This window comes from Balaenoptera musculus, chromosome 12 (assembly GCF_009873245.2).
Source record: "Balaenoptera musculus isolate JJ_BM4_2016_0621 chromosome 12, mBalMus1.pri.v3, whole genome shotgun sequence".
Classification (NCBI taxonomy): Eukaryota; Metazoa; Chordata; class Mammalia; order Artiodactyla; family Balaenopteridae; genus Balaenoptera; species Balaenoptera musculus.
Window position 1 is genome coordinate 52,749,105 of NC_045796.1, and position 17,724 is coordinate 52,766,828.

The 17,724-nt window shown below is 36.5% G+C and overlaps 1 protein-coding gene across 3 annotated transcripts in view; it reads right to left on the reverse strand.

Annotated features, from left to right (window-relative positions):
- Nucleotides 1-17,724, reverse strand: part of LOC118905362 (sine oculis binding protein homolog) — a 157,058-nt gene that overhangs the window by 127,935 nt on the left and 11,399 nt on the right. For all 3 annotated transcript variants that reach the window (XM_036872003.1, XM_036872006.1, XM_036872004.1), the window contains exons 2-3: nucleotides 15,411-15,549; nucleotides 13,439-13,624 (exon numbers count right to left, since the gene is read on the reverse strand). In XM_036872003.1, the coding sequence (XP_036727898.1) occupies nucleotides 13,439-13,624; nucleotides 15,411-15,549 (325 nt within the window). The remainder of the gene's footprint in view (nucleotides 1-13,438; nucleotides 13,625-15,410; nucleotides 15,550-17,724) is intronic.

The window sequence follows — 17,724 nt, forward strand, 5'->3', positions numbered from 1 at the left end:
TGTTCTAAAATCCTAGCTAGGTCATACCCCCAAAAAGAGTTTATAGAATGCCAAGAAAAGTTCCAGGCTGCCTCATGGACCACAGAGGTGTGTGATTTAGAATCCATGTTTAGATGGTGTCCCTACTTCTGCCATGAAAGCAACTCAGTGACCTTGAGAAGGTCATTTACTCTCTCCAGCCTCATTTTCCTCATCTGTAAAAGAGGAGATTTAGCTAGATGATCTCCTAGGTCCCTTCTAACTAAAAATCTAGGACTCTAAATCTCTCAAAATAACAAGATCCATTTAAAGGAGTGCAGCCAAGGGGTAATCTTTTTCCTTTTTTTTCTTGAACCCCTCACTTCATTTCCTTCCTTTTTTCTCCTTCTGTATGGCCACCACTATTGTCCCTTGCCCTTACCACAAGAGGCTTAGAAAATTCTTTGGCTGATGGGACAATTTTAGAAGTGGCCCTTTCTAAGCTCTCCAATATTTGCATCACCACAAATCTGGTACCCTCTTTTTAATCCTTTATTATATATGTATGCTTCACTTTAAAGGGACAAACATGAATGTTTATAAAATTCTAACTTTTTATATTATTTTCCATTAACTTCTGATCTTTCAGTGTGGAGCTCCACACACATGGTATTTTATGCCGAGTTTCCCAGAAAACAGAATCTGAGACGAAGATTTGCATGCAGCTGGTTTACTGGGCGTGTGATTCCAGGAAGTAGTGGTGGGGACAAGGGGAGTGAACCTGGGGAGGATGAAGGGCCAATGTAATGATGTGATATTAAATTGGCCACTATTAAGGAAGACTGGTATTCAATCATAAAGAACAATCTTTGGAGTATGTGACATACATTTCATAACTCTTTACCCAGGGGACAAAAAGGAGAAAGAATTTATTCATCACATCTATGCCCCATTGACCTAGTGTGTTAATTCCCCTATATTTCTGGTTCGCATTTGTGGGCATGCAGCCAAAAAGATTTACACGAAACTCGTGCTGCCGTACCAGGGAAGTCCCAGAGCAAGAAGCTAGGGACATATGCCACAAGCATGAGGCAAGGTCCTTTCAGAATGCACACACCTAAGCTGTCAAAGCACTATAGCAGTCACTATGGGGCCAAGAGGATCTGGGGTGGCACATAAGAGGTGTCGCATACTCAGAGTTGTCATCACTATAGAGCCTGGTTTCTCAACCATGGCACTATGGACATTTTCAGCCAGATAATTCCTTGTGTGGGACTGTCCTGTGCATTGTAGGAGGTTTAGCAGCATCCCTGGCCTCTACTCTCTACACACCAGTACCACCCCCTCTCCCAGCTGTGACAACCAAAAATATCTCCAGATATTGCCCAACGTCCCCGGGGGGGGGGGGGCAAATTTACCCCCTGATAAGAACCACTGGTGTAGAGTAATGTGTATCCTACTTTTGTCACTCACCCAGTGCCCCTTCATTTCTCTCCACTTTACACGGTATCAAAAGCAGCTCTCAAGTAGACCACTGTGAGAGATATTTATATCTCATGCCTATAACTTAATTTTTAGGCTTCACCATGATATAATTCACGTAAATAGATGATAATTCCTTAATAATAAGGAATGATGAGATTTTAAATACTCCATGTGAGAAAGCTATGGACAGACTAGACATAGGATAAAAATGTTAAAATTACATTCTAGGGTTTAGTTGCTGACATCAAGACAAGAAGGAGTTAAATTTTTTTTTAATTTTGAAACCTAGGTCTTTAAGTCAAGGACTCAATATCTTTTGAGACAAGGATTTTTTTTCTCTGAATTATGCATATGTAATATACACACAATTTCACATTCAACTTCAAGGCCCACACTCACCCACCTAAGCCCATCCAAGGAACCCCTAGGAGACAATGTTAACTACAGTTGACGAGCATTTAAACTGTTTCCAGTTTTTAACTATTATAAATAAATGCTCCTATAAAGGTTCTTCCAAATGTTTTTGGCCATATATATATATATACATATATATATATATACATATATATATATATATACACATATATATATATATATATGTGTGTATATATATATATATATACATACGGAGAGAGAGGGACAGACATTTATGTTGAGTATATATCTAGGATAGAATTATGGGATAATAGGATATGTTTAGTTCAGCATTAATAGATATTGGCAATCAGCTTTCAAGAGTGGTTATACTGATTTACACTCTCAGCAGCAATGCATGAGAGTTCCAGTTGGTCTGTGTCCTTCTCAACATTGGGTACTGTCAGTCTTTTTCATTTTAGCCATTCTAATGTTTGTGCACTGGTATCTCACTGTGATTTTTTTTTCTTTATTATATCTGTATTCAAATCACAACATATACATGTAAATACTGAAGTGGAGCAGAATACAAAGATTGGAGGGCTCTCCTGGAGGATCTTGGTGTTTCTTTTTTTTTTTTTTAAACATCTTTATTGGAGTGTAATTGCTTTACAATGGTGTGTTAGTTTCTGCTTTATAACAAAGTGAATCAGCTATACATACACATATATCCCCATATCTCCTTCCTCTTGCGTCTCCCTCCCACCCACCCTATCCCACCCCTCTAGGTGGTCACAAAGCACCAAGCTGATCTCCCTGTGCTATGTCTCACTGTGATTTTAAATTTTATTTTCCTAATGACTAATGAGGTTGAATGACTTTTAATATGTTTATGGGCCACTTGGATATTTTCTTTAGTGAAGTGCCTGTTTATATTTTTTGCTCATTTTGCTATTGGGATGTTTTCTTTTTTATTTCTAGGGGTTCTTTATATATTGTGAATGTGAGTCTTTTGTGGAACGTGTTTTATAAACATATCTCCCACTCAGTGATTTGCCATTTCATTTTTTTGAAAGATGTCTTTTAATCAACAGAAATTCTTAACTTTAATAGAGTCTATTTAATCAACCTTTTTCTTTATGGTTAGTGCTTGTAGTATATAATTTAAGCAGTATTGGCCTACTCAAGATCATAAATATATTCTCTGAGGCTTTCTTCTACAAGCTCTATTGTTCTAACTCTCGCATTTAGATCAACAATCCATCTAGAACTGATTTTTGTGAATGGTGTAAAGAATCAACATACATTTTTTATCATAAGAACATTTATTGAGAAGACTATTCTTTCCTCACTGCTCTACACTGTCACCTTTGTTCTTATGGACTGAATGTATGTGTCCCTCCAAAATGCAAGTTGAAGCTCTAACTCCCAATGTGATACTATTTGGAGATGGGGTATTTGAGAGTTAATTAGGGTTAGATGAGGTTGTGAGGGTAGAACCCTGGTCTAATGGGATTAGTGCCCTTATAAGAGGAGACACAAGAGAGCTTGCTATCTCTTTCTGCCATGTAAGAACACAGGGAAAAGGCAACCACCTGCAACTCACAGAGAGAGTTCTTACCAGATACCAACCCTGATGACCTTGATCTTGGACTTCCATTCTTCAGAATTGTGAGAAAATAAATTTTGGTTATTTAAGCAACCCAGGCTATGGTATTTTATTATGGAAACGCAAGCTGACTAATACATCTGTCATAAATTAAGTTATCAATTTAGATTTGTTTCTGGATTCTATTGCAATGGTTTATATGTATATCTTTATGTCATTATCTCATTGTCTTTTTTTAATTCAACAGAAATCATTTATTACTGCTCATGGTTTCTGTGGATCAGATATTTGAGAGTGGTTTGGAGCAATTCTGGCTCACGATTGCTCATGTGGTTACAATCAAAGGTCTCTGGGGGCTGCAGTAATCTGAAGCCTTAACTTCAGGCTGGGGGATCCACTTCTAAGGTGGTTCAGACACAGGGCTGGCAAGTCGGTGCTGGCTATTGGTAGGAGGACTCAGTTCCTGTCTACATGGTCCTCTTCACAGGACTGCTTAAGTTTCCTCATGCTTCCCACAGAGTGAATAATGTGAGAGAATTAAGCAGAAACTGCAATAACCTTTTACGACAGCCTTAGAAGTTGGTCACACAGACCATCCCTGATTCAATGTAGGAAGACACCACCAGGAAGTCAGGATAATTGGGGGCCATCTTGGAAGCTGGCTACCATAATTTCATTATCTAAAGTCCAAAAATAGGCAAAAATAAACTATATTATTTAGGGAGGCATACTGAGGTGTTTAAACTATAGAAGAAAGAAAGGTAATGATTACCATAAAAGTGGTTACCTCTTGGAGGAAAGAAGGTGTGAGTAGACAAGGATCACTATTTGTAAAAGGATACATTTATGTTTTACGCACTTTTCCAAAATGTATATATTTCATAATTGCAAGAAAAGGTTCTTTACAAAAATTAAACCAAAAGAGAACTGACATGAAACAGAAAGTGTTCTTTCCTCTTTTATGTCTCAAATATAGATCAATAGATTCCTGAAGGATAATTTTAAATATGGTCAAAAGAAGAATAACAACAATAGCAACAATTAACACTAATAATATTAATTAATTAATAATTATTCTAGTCTTATAATAAATGTTGAGATCTCATAGTATGAGTCTTCAAATTTTGCTTTTTTTCTTCAAGATAATCTTGGCTACTCTTACCCCTTTGCATCTCCATGTATATTTTAGAAGCAGCTTTTTAATTTCCACAACACTTTATGATGAAATTTTATCAGAATTGAATTAAATATATAGATCAATTTAGGAAGAATCTGCCTTTTTAGAATATCTAGTCTCCAATCCATAAACATGGTGTGTCCCTTCATTGATTTAGGTTTTCTTTCATTTCTCTCAACAATGTTTATACTTCTCTGTGTAACAATCCTGCACACATTTTGTTAGATTTTTTCCTCTGGGTATTTGATGGTTTGATGCTATTTTAAATGGTATTTTTAAGGTTTCGTGTGTGTGTGTGTGGCTGGTATATAGAAATATAATGGATTTGGGGGTACTGACTTGGAGGTTTAGACCCTGATAAATGGACTCATTAATTATAATAGTTTATTTGTTCATTGGTGGGGGAGAGAGGTTCTAAACAAAATAGCATTTCTACCTTTCAAATCTTATTTTTTTTGTTTCTTTCTCTTGCCTTGTTACATTGTCTATGAGTTCTAGTACAAAATTAAATAGAAGTGGTGATAGTGGTTATCTTTATCTTATTCTTGATCTCAAAAGGAAAGTTTTAAATATTTCACCATTAAGTATGATGTTTGCTGTAGGTTTTTTGTGTATATTTTTTGTCACATTATGGAAGTTTCATTCTATTCCTACTTTTCCAAGAGTTTTTATTATTAATTGTGTTAAATTTTTGTAAAATTGTGTTTCTGCATCTTTTGAGAATACTGTATGAGCTTTATTTTGTTCTGTTAATGTGGTTAATTATATTGACTAATTTTCAAAATTTAAATCAACCTTGCATTCCTAGGAAAAAAATCCAAGTTAGACATGATGCATTATCCTACTGCTTATATCACTGACTTTGGTTTGCTATGATTTTGTTCAGGATTTTTGAATCATTGTTCATGTTAAACAGAAGTTTTCCATTTTAATGTAATCTAATTACATTAAATTATCATTTTTTACTTCTAATGCCTTTGTCATGTGATGAGATCAAGGTCATGCTGGGATCATAAAATGATTTCTATTCTCTAGGAGAGTTTCTCTAAATTTGTTTTTATTTTTTCCTTAGATGATAGAATTTAACACTGAAGTTATCTGGATCTAGAATGTTCTTTGTAAAATGATTTAATTATTTAATTTCCTTACTACTCAGGAAATGTAGGACTACTCAGGTTTTCTATCTATTCCTGTGCCTGTTTTGGTAAATTAAATTCGATGTAATGTGACTTCTCTTTTGCAGAAATTCTGGGAATTACTTCCAGTGATCACAACTTATGTATAACATCAAAATGATTAGGTTTAATAACATATGGGTGATACAGTCTTTTTATATACTCATATTTCACCTTTCTAGCACTTTTTCTAAATTTTATTTTTTTAATTAATTTTAATTGGAGTATAGTTGATTTACAATGTTGTGTTAGTTTCTGCTGTACAGCAAAGTGAAACAGTTATACATATACATATATCCACTCTTTTTTAGATTATTTTCCCATATAGGTCATTACAGAGTATTGAGTAGAGTTCCCTCTGCTATACAGTAGGTTCTTACTAGTTACATATATTTTATATGGAGTAGTATGTATATGTCAATCCCAGTCTCCCAACTTATCCCTCCCTCCTCTTTCCCCCTTGGTAACCATAAGTTTGTTTTCTACATCTGTGACTCTTTCAGAGTAAAAATGAACAATCATTGAAAGTTGTCCTAAGTAGCATAAATCTTCCATCAGAATTTCAGCTGCTGTAACTACACACATAGGTAACTGGCTTTAAATATATTCAATCAATTAACAAATACATATTATGACATATTAAAATAGACCCTTTCAAATATTAAATCATCTAGGCATTTCACTATACAAGTCACAAAACCAAGATTTTATAAATGTAGGGAAATTACAGATTACCTTAGTTAACTACATCATTTTTCAGACGAGGAAACTGAGGCTCAGAAAGGCTAAGTGGCTTATCCAAGATTAGACAGCCAATAAATGGCTGAGCTGGCATTAACAATCCAGGTCTCCTGGTTCCTACTGTGGTGGTCTTTCCACCACATCATGCTACCATTCAAACTACACATTCCATTTGGCATTCAGAATGACTGAACATACTGAAATTTGACTTACACCTTTACAAGACCCCTTGATTGTATAAAGAAAGATGAAACAGGACCCATGTCATAGTAGCTAACATTTTAAGGCTTCATTTTGTGTCTTTTTTATCACTTTGAATTTCAAATGACTATCTCTAGCTTACATTATGTTTCAGAGGCCATTTCTCCCCAACTGTACAAACATAACAGTTCCTGAGTATCTGCCTATAGACTTTCTGCTACTCCACTTTAACTGCCCTTCTACTCCCACCATGCACCTTCCAAATGCTGCTAAAATTATTTCATACTTTCCAAAGTCAAATAGAATAATGTTTTGATTATATATCATGTACACTGTAAGTTCTTGGTGATCAGGGATGATATATATATTTGTATCATATACATATATATAATTTGTATTTATATTGTATATATTTGTATTATCTCGTATAATATAAAGAACATTCAGTAAATACCTTATTGACTAAAAGACTGACACAGTGTTTTGGATAATCAGGTGGTATGAATACGGGTTAAGGAGACATTGTGCCTAAGTTCAGCTACCAGCTCGGCCACTCATTACCTGTGTGGCTTCAGGCAAGTTGCTTAACTTTTCTGGGTCTCAGTTTCCTCATCTGTAAAACAAGGTTAATAATAGCATCCACACAGAGTCTTTCTGAAAATTAGATGAGATAATCTATTAGCACAATGCCTGGCCCATAATAAGTGCTCAAAAAATATTAGCTTGATGAGATTATATCAATACTGTTACTAACTACTCCTCTTCCTGTCATTCACCATAATTCCTCCTGTCCTTGTCCTAAGCGGTTTGGAAAAATCTCCAAATCTGAGGGTTCAGTGAACCTCTTCTTTTTATTGAGAAATGTATCTACTACATAAATAGTAAGTCATCCAAATCCCATTAACTCTAGGTAATTTTATTTAATAATCATATTTTAAAAGTTGGACAAATAAATAAATGGCAAAGCAATTTTTATTAAATCCTGTTTTCTCAATGGCTATTTGGAATACAGAATTCATATGCAAGCCCCAAGAATATTGAATAACAGATAAAATAAATAATGATCATAATGCAAACCACATTCTGATTTCCACTTCCCTGCAAGTACAACTCCATGTAAGAATTACAAGAGCCAAAAAGTAACATGCTTATTAACTGTGGGCTACTCAGCTATACACATAGAGCTTAGCAGATCACGTGAATGTTTCCATATTCTCAATTAAGCTAATGGTTCCTTAGAGCCCAGTTCTTATAACCCCTTAAGAATTTCAAGATTTGCCTGAAAAAATATATCACATTTCCATGACTATGACTGAACACAAATTTGGAAAGCTCACTGAAAGCAAACCATCCTGGAAGACAGGAAATGGTCATTGTTTTCCAAGAAAGGCAAGACGCTCCTGCACAAAGGAAATCAAGCTGGTCTTAGAAGCTTAATCTCATGTCCCTCCACATAAACCTGTGTGTGCTGTGTGGATGGACCCTGCCTTTCACTTCACACATGGGAACATACTGGGGAATAAGAATAAGGTCACTTACCATTTGAGGTAAGAGACATTTTATTCAAAATTGCCATATAAATGCATCCAGAGAAGTATATTCCCTCCTTTTTTCACATTTCATTTTATTTTAAAGTATTCAGAGATTTAGAGGGATTCTGGACTTATAATAGGCAAGTTATAAGCCTCTGGAAAAACCTGACAAAAGACTCAGATCTAAAATATTGTTTCCTAGATACACAGTGTTTTCTGCAACTGGGCTCAGTGAAACTTTCACTAGCAAAGTCTTTGCATTTCATCTTTACCTTATGAACAAAAACAAATTGCACTAATTGTTTTACTGATTTTTTAAAGTCTTGGGAGCAAAATGTTGTTCATGGAGCAAGTCTAAGAGCAGGAGATAAAAAATCCTGGTTCAAGTCCCAGCTGGTTACTTTAACCAGAAGTAGGCAACCCAAGCTTGCCCAACCACTGCAGAGGGCTGATGTCTGCTCAGTGGAACTGGGTGCTATTACACTTGTAAAGCAATAAAGACCAATATAAGGTCTTTGTAAAAAAAAAAATGTATTTAAAATTCATTTTGAATGGCTTTGCTTCCATAGTCAAACTTGCGTGGGAGCAGAGCAGGCATAAGTATTTTCAAGGAGATTCACTATTGTACAGCTCTTCCAATCCATGCTGAAAGTCCTTTACTGGTACAACCCTCTCTGAATGAAGTCCCAAAGGATTGAACCCATATTAAAATCTCTAATATGAGAAGAATTACAGCAAGGTTACCATGTAATTAACCTGAGTTATCTTTCAAAACTCATGCTGATATATATTCTGCCACTTCAGACTATGCTCACGCTGTGGTTTTTTAAATTAGCAAAGAAGGAGGTTTTCATATTCATTCTAACTGAAAGGATAAAGGAATGTTTGCGTAAAAAGAGAATTGGTTGATACTTTCTATTATTTTCTAATATTATTCTTATCATTATATTCTTATAGTTTTTTTTAAATGGTGACTCTATATGGCAAAACCTTATTCTGTCCACTGCAGAAAAGTCTGTGATTCTTATTTAAAGATCATGGTGATTCCCTTCATTTGCTTGGAGGGAAAAGAAAAAAGTAAAAGCAGGGCTATTATTCTATGTTTATAACAAGTCTATTACCATAGTAACGACTGTGATGTCACAAACCCTACACCAAGGGCCAGATTCTGTCTCTGAGGGGGGAAGGGCAGCTTAGCCTTGGAAATCGGATGAAATTGGATGCAAACGTGTGCAGCAGAAGCAGGGTTAATGCTTGTGGTAATCACCAAGGCGCAAGAAGTTCCCCTTCTCGGAAGAAAAAGGGTGCAGGAACAGAAAACCAATCCCCCAGGCCCAGAAATAAGCTACCCCCACAGTTCTGTCTGCAGCTGTGCAAAAGGAGAGTGGAAATCCAAGCGAGTGTGGTATCACTGTGTTCCCGATCACGAGTATTCCACTGGGCCCACTGGCTGCCAAATGTGGATGGGATCCAGTGGTGAGCCTGCCTGAGCACATGGAACACTCTCTGGAACTAGTGCCTGACCAGATGGAGCCTTCTGGTACCTCGAAGCAGGAGCAACTTGCTTCATGATGGCGAGACTTTAAAACCAAGCTGGGGGTTTACCACTGCTAGGTCATCCTGGTTCACAGAACCACAGATGCTTAGAGTTAGAGAACTCATCAAGTCTCCCAAAGGATGTGGACTTGAAAAAATAACCTTTTGCAGGAACAAGTTGTATCCCTTGTCACTAAGGAATCTGAAGTAGCAGATTAATAAATACTCCTATTCTGATACAGTCTAGGGAAGTTTCGTATATATACGCTGACAAGGGAACTTTATATTAAAAAGAATATCGGATTAGGAGTCAGAAGACCTTAGTACTAGTCTTGACTCAAGTACTTAGAAGCCACCTGACCTTGAGAAAGCCATTTAACCTATCTGAGCTTCAGTTCTTTATTTAATGCTATCTCAAATGCTATTTCCCAGGGTTATTGTAAAGATCAAATTAAATAAAATAATAAAATTTGAATGAGTTTCATAACTGTAAAGGGTTTAATACAAACATAAGGTATTATTAGCATTTTCACATAGCCGGTTTACAGTATAACAGGAGTAATTTGAACGCTAATCGTTATTTTCTTTCCAGGAATCCAGAGCACACATACAATCCCCTTCTTCCCTATCCCGAGAAGTGGACACTTGCATGACACAGTCAACTCTGAATTATTCAGGGGTTGATTACCAAGGGGCCTTTTGTTCCTAGCCATCGTATGATTTATTAGTTTCCCTCAGAAATGCCCCATTAACCTATATACAGCTAGACCACTGACAGAGTGTTCCTCAACTTGATTACCTTGAATAACAACTCTGGTAAAAGTTTTAGCAAAAGGAAAAATTGAAATGATTAACTAGATGGAAGTTTTTGGATAATCTGTGGACTTTACACTTATCTATGGATAAGTACTCACATCACTGTCACAGAGGCTATGGTCATGGTCAGACAGATTGAGACTAATCCAAACAAGATCCTAGCACTTTCCCAGTGAACAACAAAGTAGCCTGTACTATCTTCTGCATGTGCAAAAGGAATTTGAATATCAGTCATTCATTCATTTATTCAACAAACACTGGTGGACTACCTATTATGTGCCAGAGCTCACCACATACCCTGAAAACCCCACTATTTTCCTGCCCTGTCACTGTCCCTTCCTCACGATATTACACAGAGCACCTTGACAAATCTCATAGCCTGACTCTTAGAAACTCTATTCACCTTCCTGTTATTATGAGACGTTTGCCAATCGTACCCTAGTGCTAGGGTCAGCAAGCTATTGTCCCTAAGCCAAACCCTGCCTGCTGCCTTTTTTGTAAATAAAGATTTATTAGAACACAGCCACGCCCATTTGTTTATGTATTATCTATGGCTGCTTTTCTGCTACCACCGCAGAGTTCAGTAGCTGTGACAGAGACAGTAGAGCTCCAAAGCCTAAAATACTATCCGGCCCTTTACAGAAAAAGTTTACTGACCCCTGCACTAGATAACATAACTAAATCAAAATTCATCTCTCCTGTAAGTTTCTGCTTAGGGAAAAATAGAGTAAACTCCTTGAAGGCAGAGAACCTTTGTGTATCTTTTTCTTGTCATATAGAACCCTGGAGTAGGATCGAGTCAAGGCTTAGAGCAGATACAGAAAATTAAACATGTGCTTCCCTACATTCTGTTTTCAACAGATGAGTGCCTTGGAGTTCCATGGAAGACAGCATAAAACCACTGGTGTTCAGTTACTCTGGCTTCTAAATCCTCAGAGTTCCTACATCTAAGACTTCCAAGGCTCAATTTTTGGCCTCTATCCTTTGCATATTTATTTCCTGATCTGATGTGGAATTAGAGTTAAATAGGAGCTGTGTGCTTGAATTCCACGTGGCTGGCTCAGCAGGAAACTCCAGGGCAGGTTTTTTGGCATGCCAAACTCATGTTAGCCTCAGCTATGCTAATTTCTGGAGCTGTTTGCTTTGCTCAAATAAATCTTAGAGGGGAATTTGCATTTGGATACACACTTTTTTTTGCACAAATTATGTGCATGATAACTCTAGGGCAGAATAAGGACTGAAAAAAAAAAGAACAAGAGGCATGGTGTTTACTGAATGGTTTTCATGTGGCAAGCACTGTGCTGGTGCTTTACATACATTTTCTCATCTCATGGCCACAACTACCCCATAAGGTGAAACTGTGATCCCCATTTTACAGATGTGGAAATCATATAACTTGTCTACACTCACAGAGCTGGTAAATGACAGAGCCTGGATTTGAACACAATCTGTCTGAATGTGAAGCCTGTGTTCTTTTCACTTAGTCACACTGTTTTATTGAGACCCTCATCATCATCACCACTCACCTAAGCCACTGGACATACATTCAAACAATGAACCCTACATTTAACAAAATTAGTCACCCTTCTCTCCAGTTGTCCTATGCAAAATATGTGTTTGACCTTTAGGAGATAAATTTGGGTCCCTCTGCACCATAAAACAATCAACCAAAGGAGAATAGTGGCATTAGAAAGACAAACTTTATATGATACACAAATTATGTTAGTATTTAGTAGACAAACATGATTACAAGTGATTTTGATAGGTAAATGGATTTTAATGACATATCTGAGGCCCTCAGTATGAAAGGACACTTTTGCTGCTAAAATGTCATAGGCCAAGCAAAAGAATGTGCCCATACCATGAAGAAAAATGTTAGTAACACTTAGAAGATGGTACAAATATATCTATAATATAAGCCGAGGAATTTATATCTACAAATATCTTCACTATTTATGGAAACATAACCAAACACCTATCTTCCTTAAAAAAAATACAAGCATTAACTTTAGTGAGTTATGATAAGTACTGCTATCAAAACTCAGTATTTATCATTGTTCAATTCAACATACAGAAAAATAACCAGTGTAGCAATTAAGCATTCTAGCATTAATTCTGACGTTTTACAGCAAGCCAGATACAATATTACTGAACTTCTTTCTCTGTGTGGAGCATAAGTGTAACCTAGCTTGCAATACAACATCATGCTCAGCCCATTGCCATCTAGCTTAACACACCGCCATCTAATTTTCTGGAAATATAAAAGAACTGATTATATTTTCATGCAAATGAAATTCAGATCTCCATTTTTTTTAAGCTCTCAAAGAGAGCTTTGCACAAATTAGAAAGAACTCTGTATGAGATGGGTAACCTAGGTTGTTTCTTAAGTGGATTTATAAGAAGGCATGCTGGGGAACAAGCCTGCCACACACACTTTACAAATTGCCCCTTCCTTCGCAAAACCCACAGAGGAGACATGGTCCTCACTGCACCACCACCCAGCTCAACCATGGTTCCTTTTTTTCTTGCTAACCAGGCAGTATATATCTTATTTTTTAAATTAGTTCATCCTTTTTTATTTTAAACAGATGATTTCAGAGAAGGAAAATAACTTTTTTTTGTAGCCAGGGGTAGGAAAAATTTATTGTCAGTTGAAAGTTGACAGCCTAAGCAATAGTAGATTGGCTTAACAAAACAATACTACTTTAAATAACACATGCACTAACATTTCTTAGCTGCAAAGTCCCTAAAACAGTCTTTTCCAAAATTAACTTAAGCATTTAATAATTATCATAGGACGGTTAAAACAATTTTCTATCAATCATTATCACTGGAAACCCCAGTATTGACTTACCTGCCGGCGGCTTTATGAAAGGTGGCGGAATTAAAGGTACAATAATGGGCACATTGCCATGATCCTTTGATCCTGCAGGTGAGTCACTGAGTCCATTTCCTGTGGCAAGCCCTGAATAGCCTGTGCTTATATTGTAGGGTGAAATAACACTGTCCTCAGGTAATTTTGGTTTTGGCAAAGAATTTTCTGTAAAAGAAGAAAATCACATTCAATATGACGAAAGGGCTTACAACCACATTTTCTCAAGTAAAATGGCTACGGAATAAAAATTTTTTCTTGCAAATCTTTAAACACTTTACCAGAAGTCCACAGACCATCCTGGACCTTTTCAGTTGTGTTACCATAAATTTCCAAAGGGCTCCTTTATAATTTGCTCCACTATGATAGCTAACATCTCAACTGTACTATGGTGATGAATTTTAGCACTGTAAAAGCCCATAGAATATTGAGAGGCAATTAACCCTTTCCACGTACAAAGTGATATACAGCAGACATCGCTCTCTGGCTACCAGGGGAGAAGCTTAAAAAGTGCCCCCGTAGCACTGTAACCAGGTCCCACTGTATTGTAAACTTGAGTGATAATATAATCAAAAGAACCAATGAGAAAGAAGCTGATGATTAGGAAAAAACTGTTGTTTCACAGGGTAGACCCATTAAATTAACCCATTAATACCCATTAAAAATTAACAAAAATGATCATAAAGAAAACCTATAATGATATGAACTTTGTGAATTTTATCCTTGCATGTGAATCATTAAAAACAACAACAACAACACTCAACCACAGAAAACAACTTTTTCCCTCCAATAGCATATCCTGGCACTCTCCCCATGTTCCCCAGAGGTAAAGATTATTACCTAGACCAAGTGTTAAACGAGCTATTAGTTTACAGAATATAAACTCATGACTTGCATTTTTCGTTTACAGTGAAATTGATGATACTATCTCTGTAACATGATGTGTACAATTTCATACCAAGCTTAACATAAAATTTGTCACATACGTTCAATTCCACATGCCTGCAGGACAGCTCATTTACATTTCATTGCTTGGCATACAAGAAGGGAAAGCACTATCTTAGAGACTGGAAATAAAATGCATGAACAGGTAGTTTATGCCAATAGATATTGAATGCAATGAAAATACTGATCAAATTGCCAATTATATCACACAATTAGTTTTAGTCACATTTTATTAAAGTTCCCCAAATGGATTGCTTCTTCACATACTCCTTTTCTTTGACAAACAAACCCTCTATCCAAATTTAGGTTCATAAATTCAGTATGCAGATCAACACCCACCAATGGTTCTAGACTTCATGAAATATCAGGCACTGCTACCCACCGGGAGAATCAGTGTTATTTCAACTCCACCAACCTTCTAATTTCTACTCTTTGGCTGGGCTTTGATGATCATTCTTATGGAATTATATAGGACCCAACCATCTACTACTCTCTTACTCTTCTTCTTACCCTATCCAAGGCTGTGTGGATGAGGCAAGGGTGAAAACTTCAAACAGAAAACAGAAATAGGGCTTTCCTTTAGAATTCCCACCCAAAAGGGGGGGAGGAGAAATTACCAAACTAACCATGATTGTCTCTTACAGTCTGAAAATCTAAACCTAACATTTCACTTAACAGAAAGCACCAGTCCTTAACAATTGATATATCGAAGGACTCAGGAAACTAGAAATTAGCCCACACTGTCCCTTTCTATCAATTTGTGGGCAGGACCACAGCGCTTAGCTAGCCCTTGTCTAGCTAACTCTCCCATTGCTGGATGGAGATTAAGCTGTGTCTATTTTTGTTTTATGTTGTGCTCTTATATTCTGCAGAATTCTGCTTATGGGGATGTCCATTTAAATCAACCATTGGCATCATGAACAAAAGGAGTCCCAGAGCAACTCAATTCCGGCAGGTTGAGATAGTTAATCCTTGTTTGCATGAACAAAAGGACATTGAATGTCATTACCTTTGAGAACAGAAATGTGCTGCCGGCTCTCTCCATCTGTAGGATAGTTTCTGAATTCAATATCTTCACCATCTTTCAATTCAACCTTATCATAGCCATACCAGCCAAGAAGTTCATTCATGGTGTTTTCTGCAAAGTTCTGAAAGAGAAGCATAGGCTACTTATGTATATAATCAATAACTATTTGAAAAGAACACATAAATCGAATTCTGTTTCCACTACCCATTTTCTGCCAGCCCCGCCCTACCTCCCTTAGAGTCATGTTCATTTTTCAAATCACGTTCAAAAACTGTCATGCGTTTAAATCTCAGGATGACGCATCCAATTATGACAGGCCTTCAGACATTTGTAATTTAAAGATAACAAGAGAAAAGGTATTTGTCAGTTTTGCTTAAGAATAGGAAGTCATATTTTGGCATATCCTTCTGCAAAGTCTATATCTTTCACTAATACAAAAATATTGAAAGGTAAAAGCACAAAAACAGCTAAGAAGAAATTTTGAAACTGAAAACAATCGACCATTTTGTGGCTCAGATTAATTTAAACTAGAATTGCTTTCTAATTTAGGTGTTGTTTCTTAAGCAAAGAAATAATTTCTCAACTGTCAACCACTACCATCCAGAAAGCTGAATAGTCTACAAGGGTTTCCCTTTTTAATTTTCCCTTTTGTAACAGTATTCTTTAAACATTGAAGCATAATTTCCTTTACGAATTCCACTAGTGACAGATTCTTTCCCCATGAAATCAAAGGTTACTGTGATTGTCTTCTGACAAGTAACATAAAAGTACCAAATAACTTTAAGTTTACTAGCCAGCTCAGATTTTGGATAATGTATGAAAACACTTTATGAACTATAAATCAATATACAATCAGCCCTCCATATCTGCAGGTTCAGCATGTGCAGATTCAAGCAACCGTAGGTGGAAAATATCTGGAAAAAAAATTCCAGAAAGCTTGAAAAAGCAAAACTTGACTTTGTCATGCAGGCAACTATTTACATAGCACTTGTATTGTATTTACAACTATTTACCTGGCATTTACATTATATTAAGTATTATAAATAATCTAGAGATGATTTAAAGTATATGGTAGGATGTGTGTAGGTTATATGAAAATACTACACCATTTTATATAAGGGACTTAAGCACTGCGGATTTAGGGATTCTGGTGTGGGTGTGGGGTGTCCTGGAACCAATCCCTTGTGGATTTGGAGGGACAACTCTATAAAATATAAGGCATTATTATTGTTGTTATTATAGATATCAAGCTGTGGAAATAATGGGTAAATAATAATTGGACAGATTTAAAGCTTATACTACCAGGTGACTATTTTTAATGAACTTAACAGCTGGTATATCTTAATGCTTGTGGGTGCCTTAAAGCATCTCTATCTGAGAAAGAGAGAGTAGAGAAGTGGTTACCCGGGGCTGGGGGCAGCGGAAATGAGGAGATTGGTCAAAGGGTATATAGTATAGCATGGTGTACAGTATGGTGATTATAGCTAACAACACCATCATGTACTTGAATGTTGCTGAGAGAGTTGATCCTACATCTTTTCACTGCAAAAAAGAAATGGTAGCTATGTGACAGGATAGAGGTGATAGCTAATGCTATGGTAGTAGTCATTTTACAATATATAAATGTATCAAATCAATAAACTGTACACCTTAAACTTGCACAATGTTTTGTGTCAATTATATCTCTTCTCAATAAAGCTGGAAAAATTTTAATGAAAAGAAGGATCCTATACTACAGAGTAAGATAATAAATGTTTGTTGAATGAATTTTTTTAAGGCATCTTTATCAGGCAAGGCAGGTTGAGCCTCCTAGACTGAGCTAGAAAAACTATATATTCTAACCTTTTCTGTGGCTCAAAGAATCTTTTCTCATTCTCCCTAGAAGTTGTCATTTCTGAAATACACTGGGATGTATAATTTATACCTGAAACAAGCACCCAGGCTAAACCAGCATGTGCACAGCCTCAACGTGTAAGTTCCATGTTCTCTTGAATTTCACTTTAGATTTCAGCAGGGGTTGCATAAAAAAAGAAAGGAGGGACTTCCCTGATGGTCCAGTGGCTAAGATCCTGCGCTCCCAATGCAGGGGGCCCGGGTTCGATCCCTGGCCAGGGAACTAGATCCTGCCTGCGTACTGCAACTAAAAGTCCACATGCCGCAACTAAAAGATCCCACATGCCGCAAGGAAGATCCCCCATGCCGCAACTAAGACTCGGTGCAGCCAAAATAAATTAATTAAATAAATAATAAATAAGTAAAAATAAATATTAAAAAAAGGAAGGATATTACACTACTC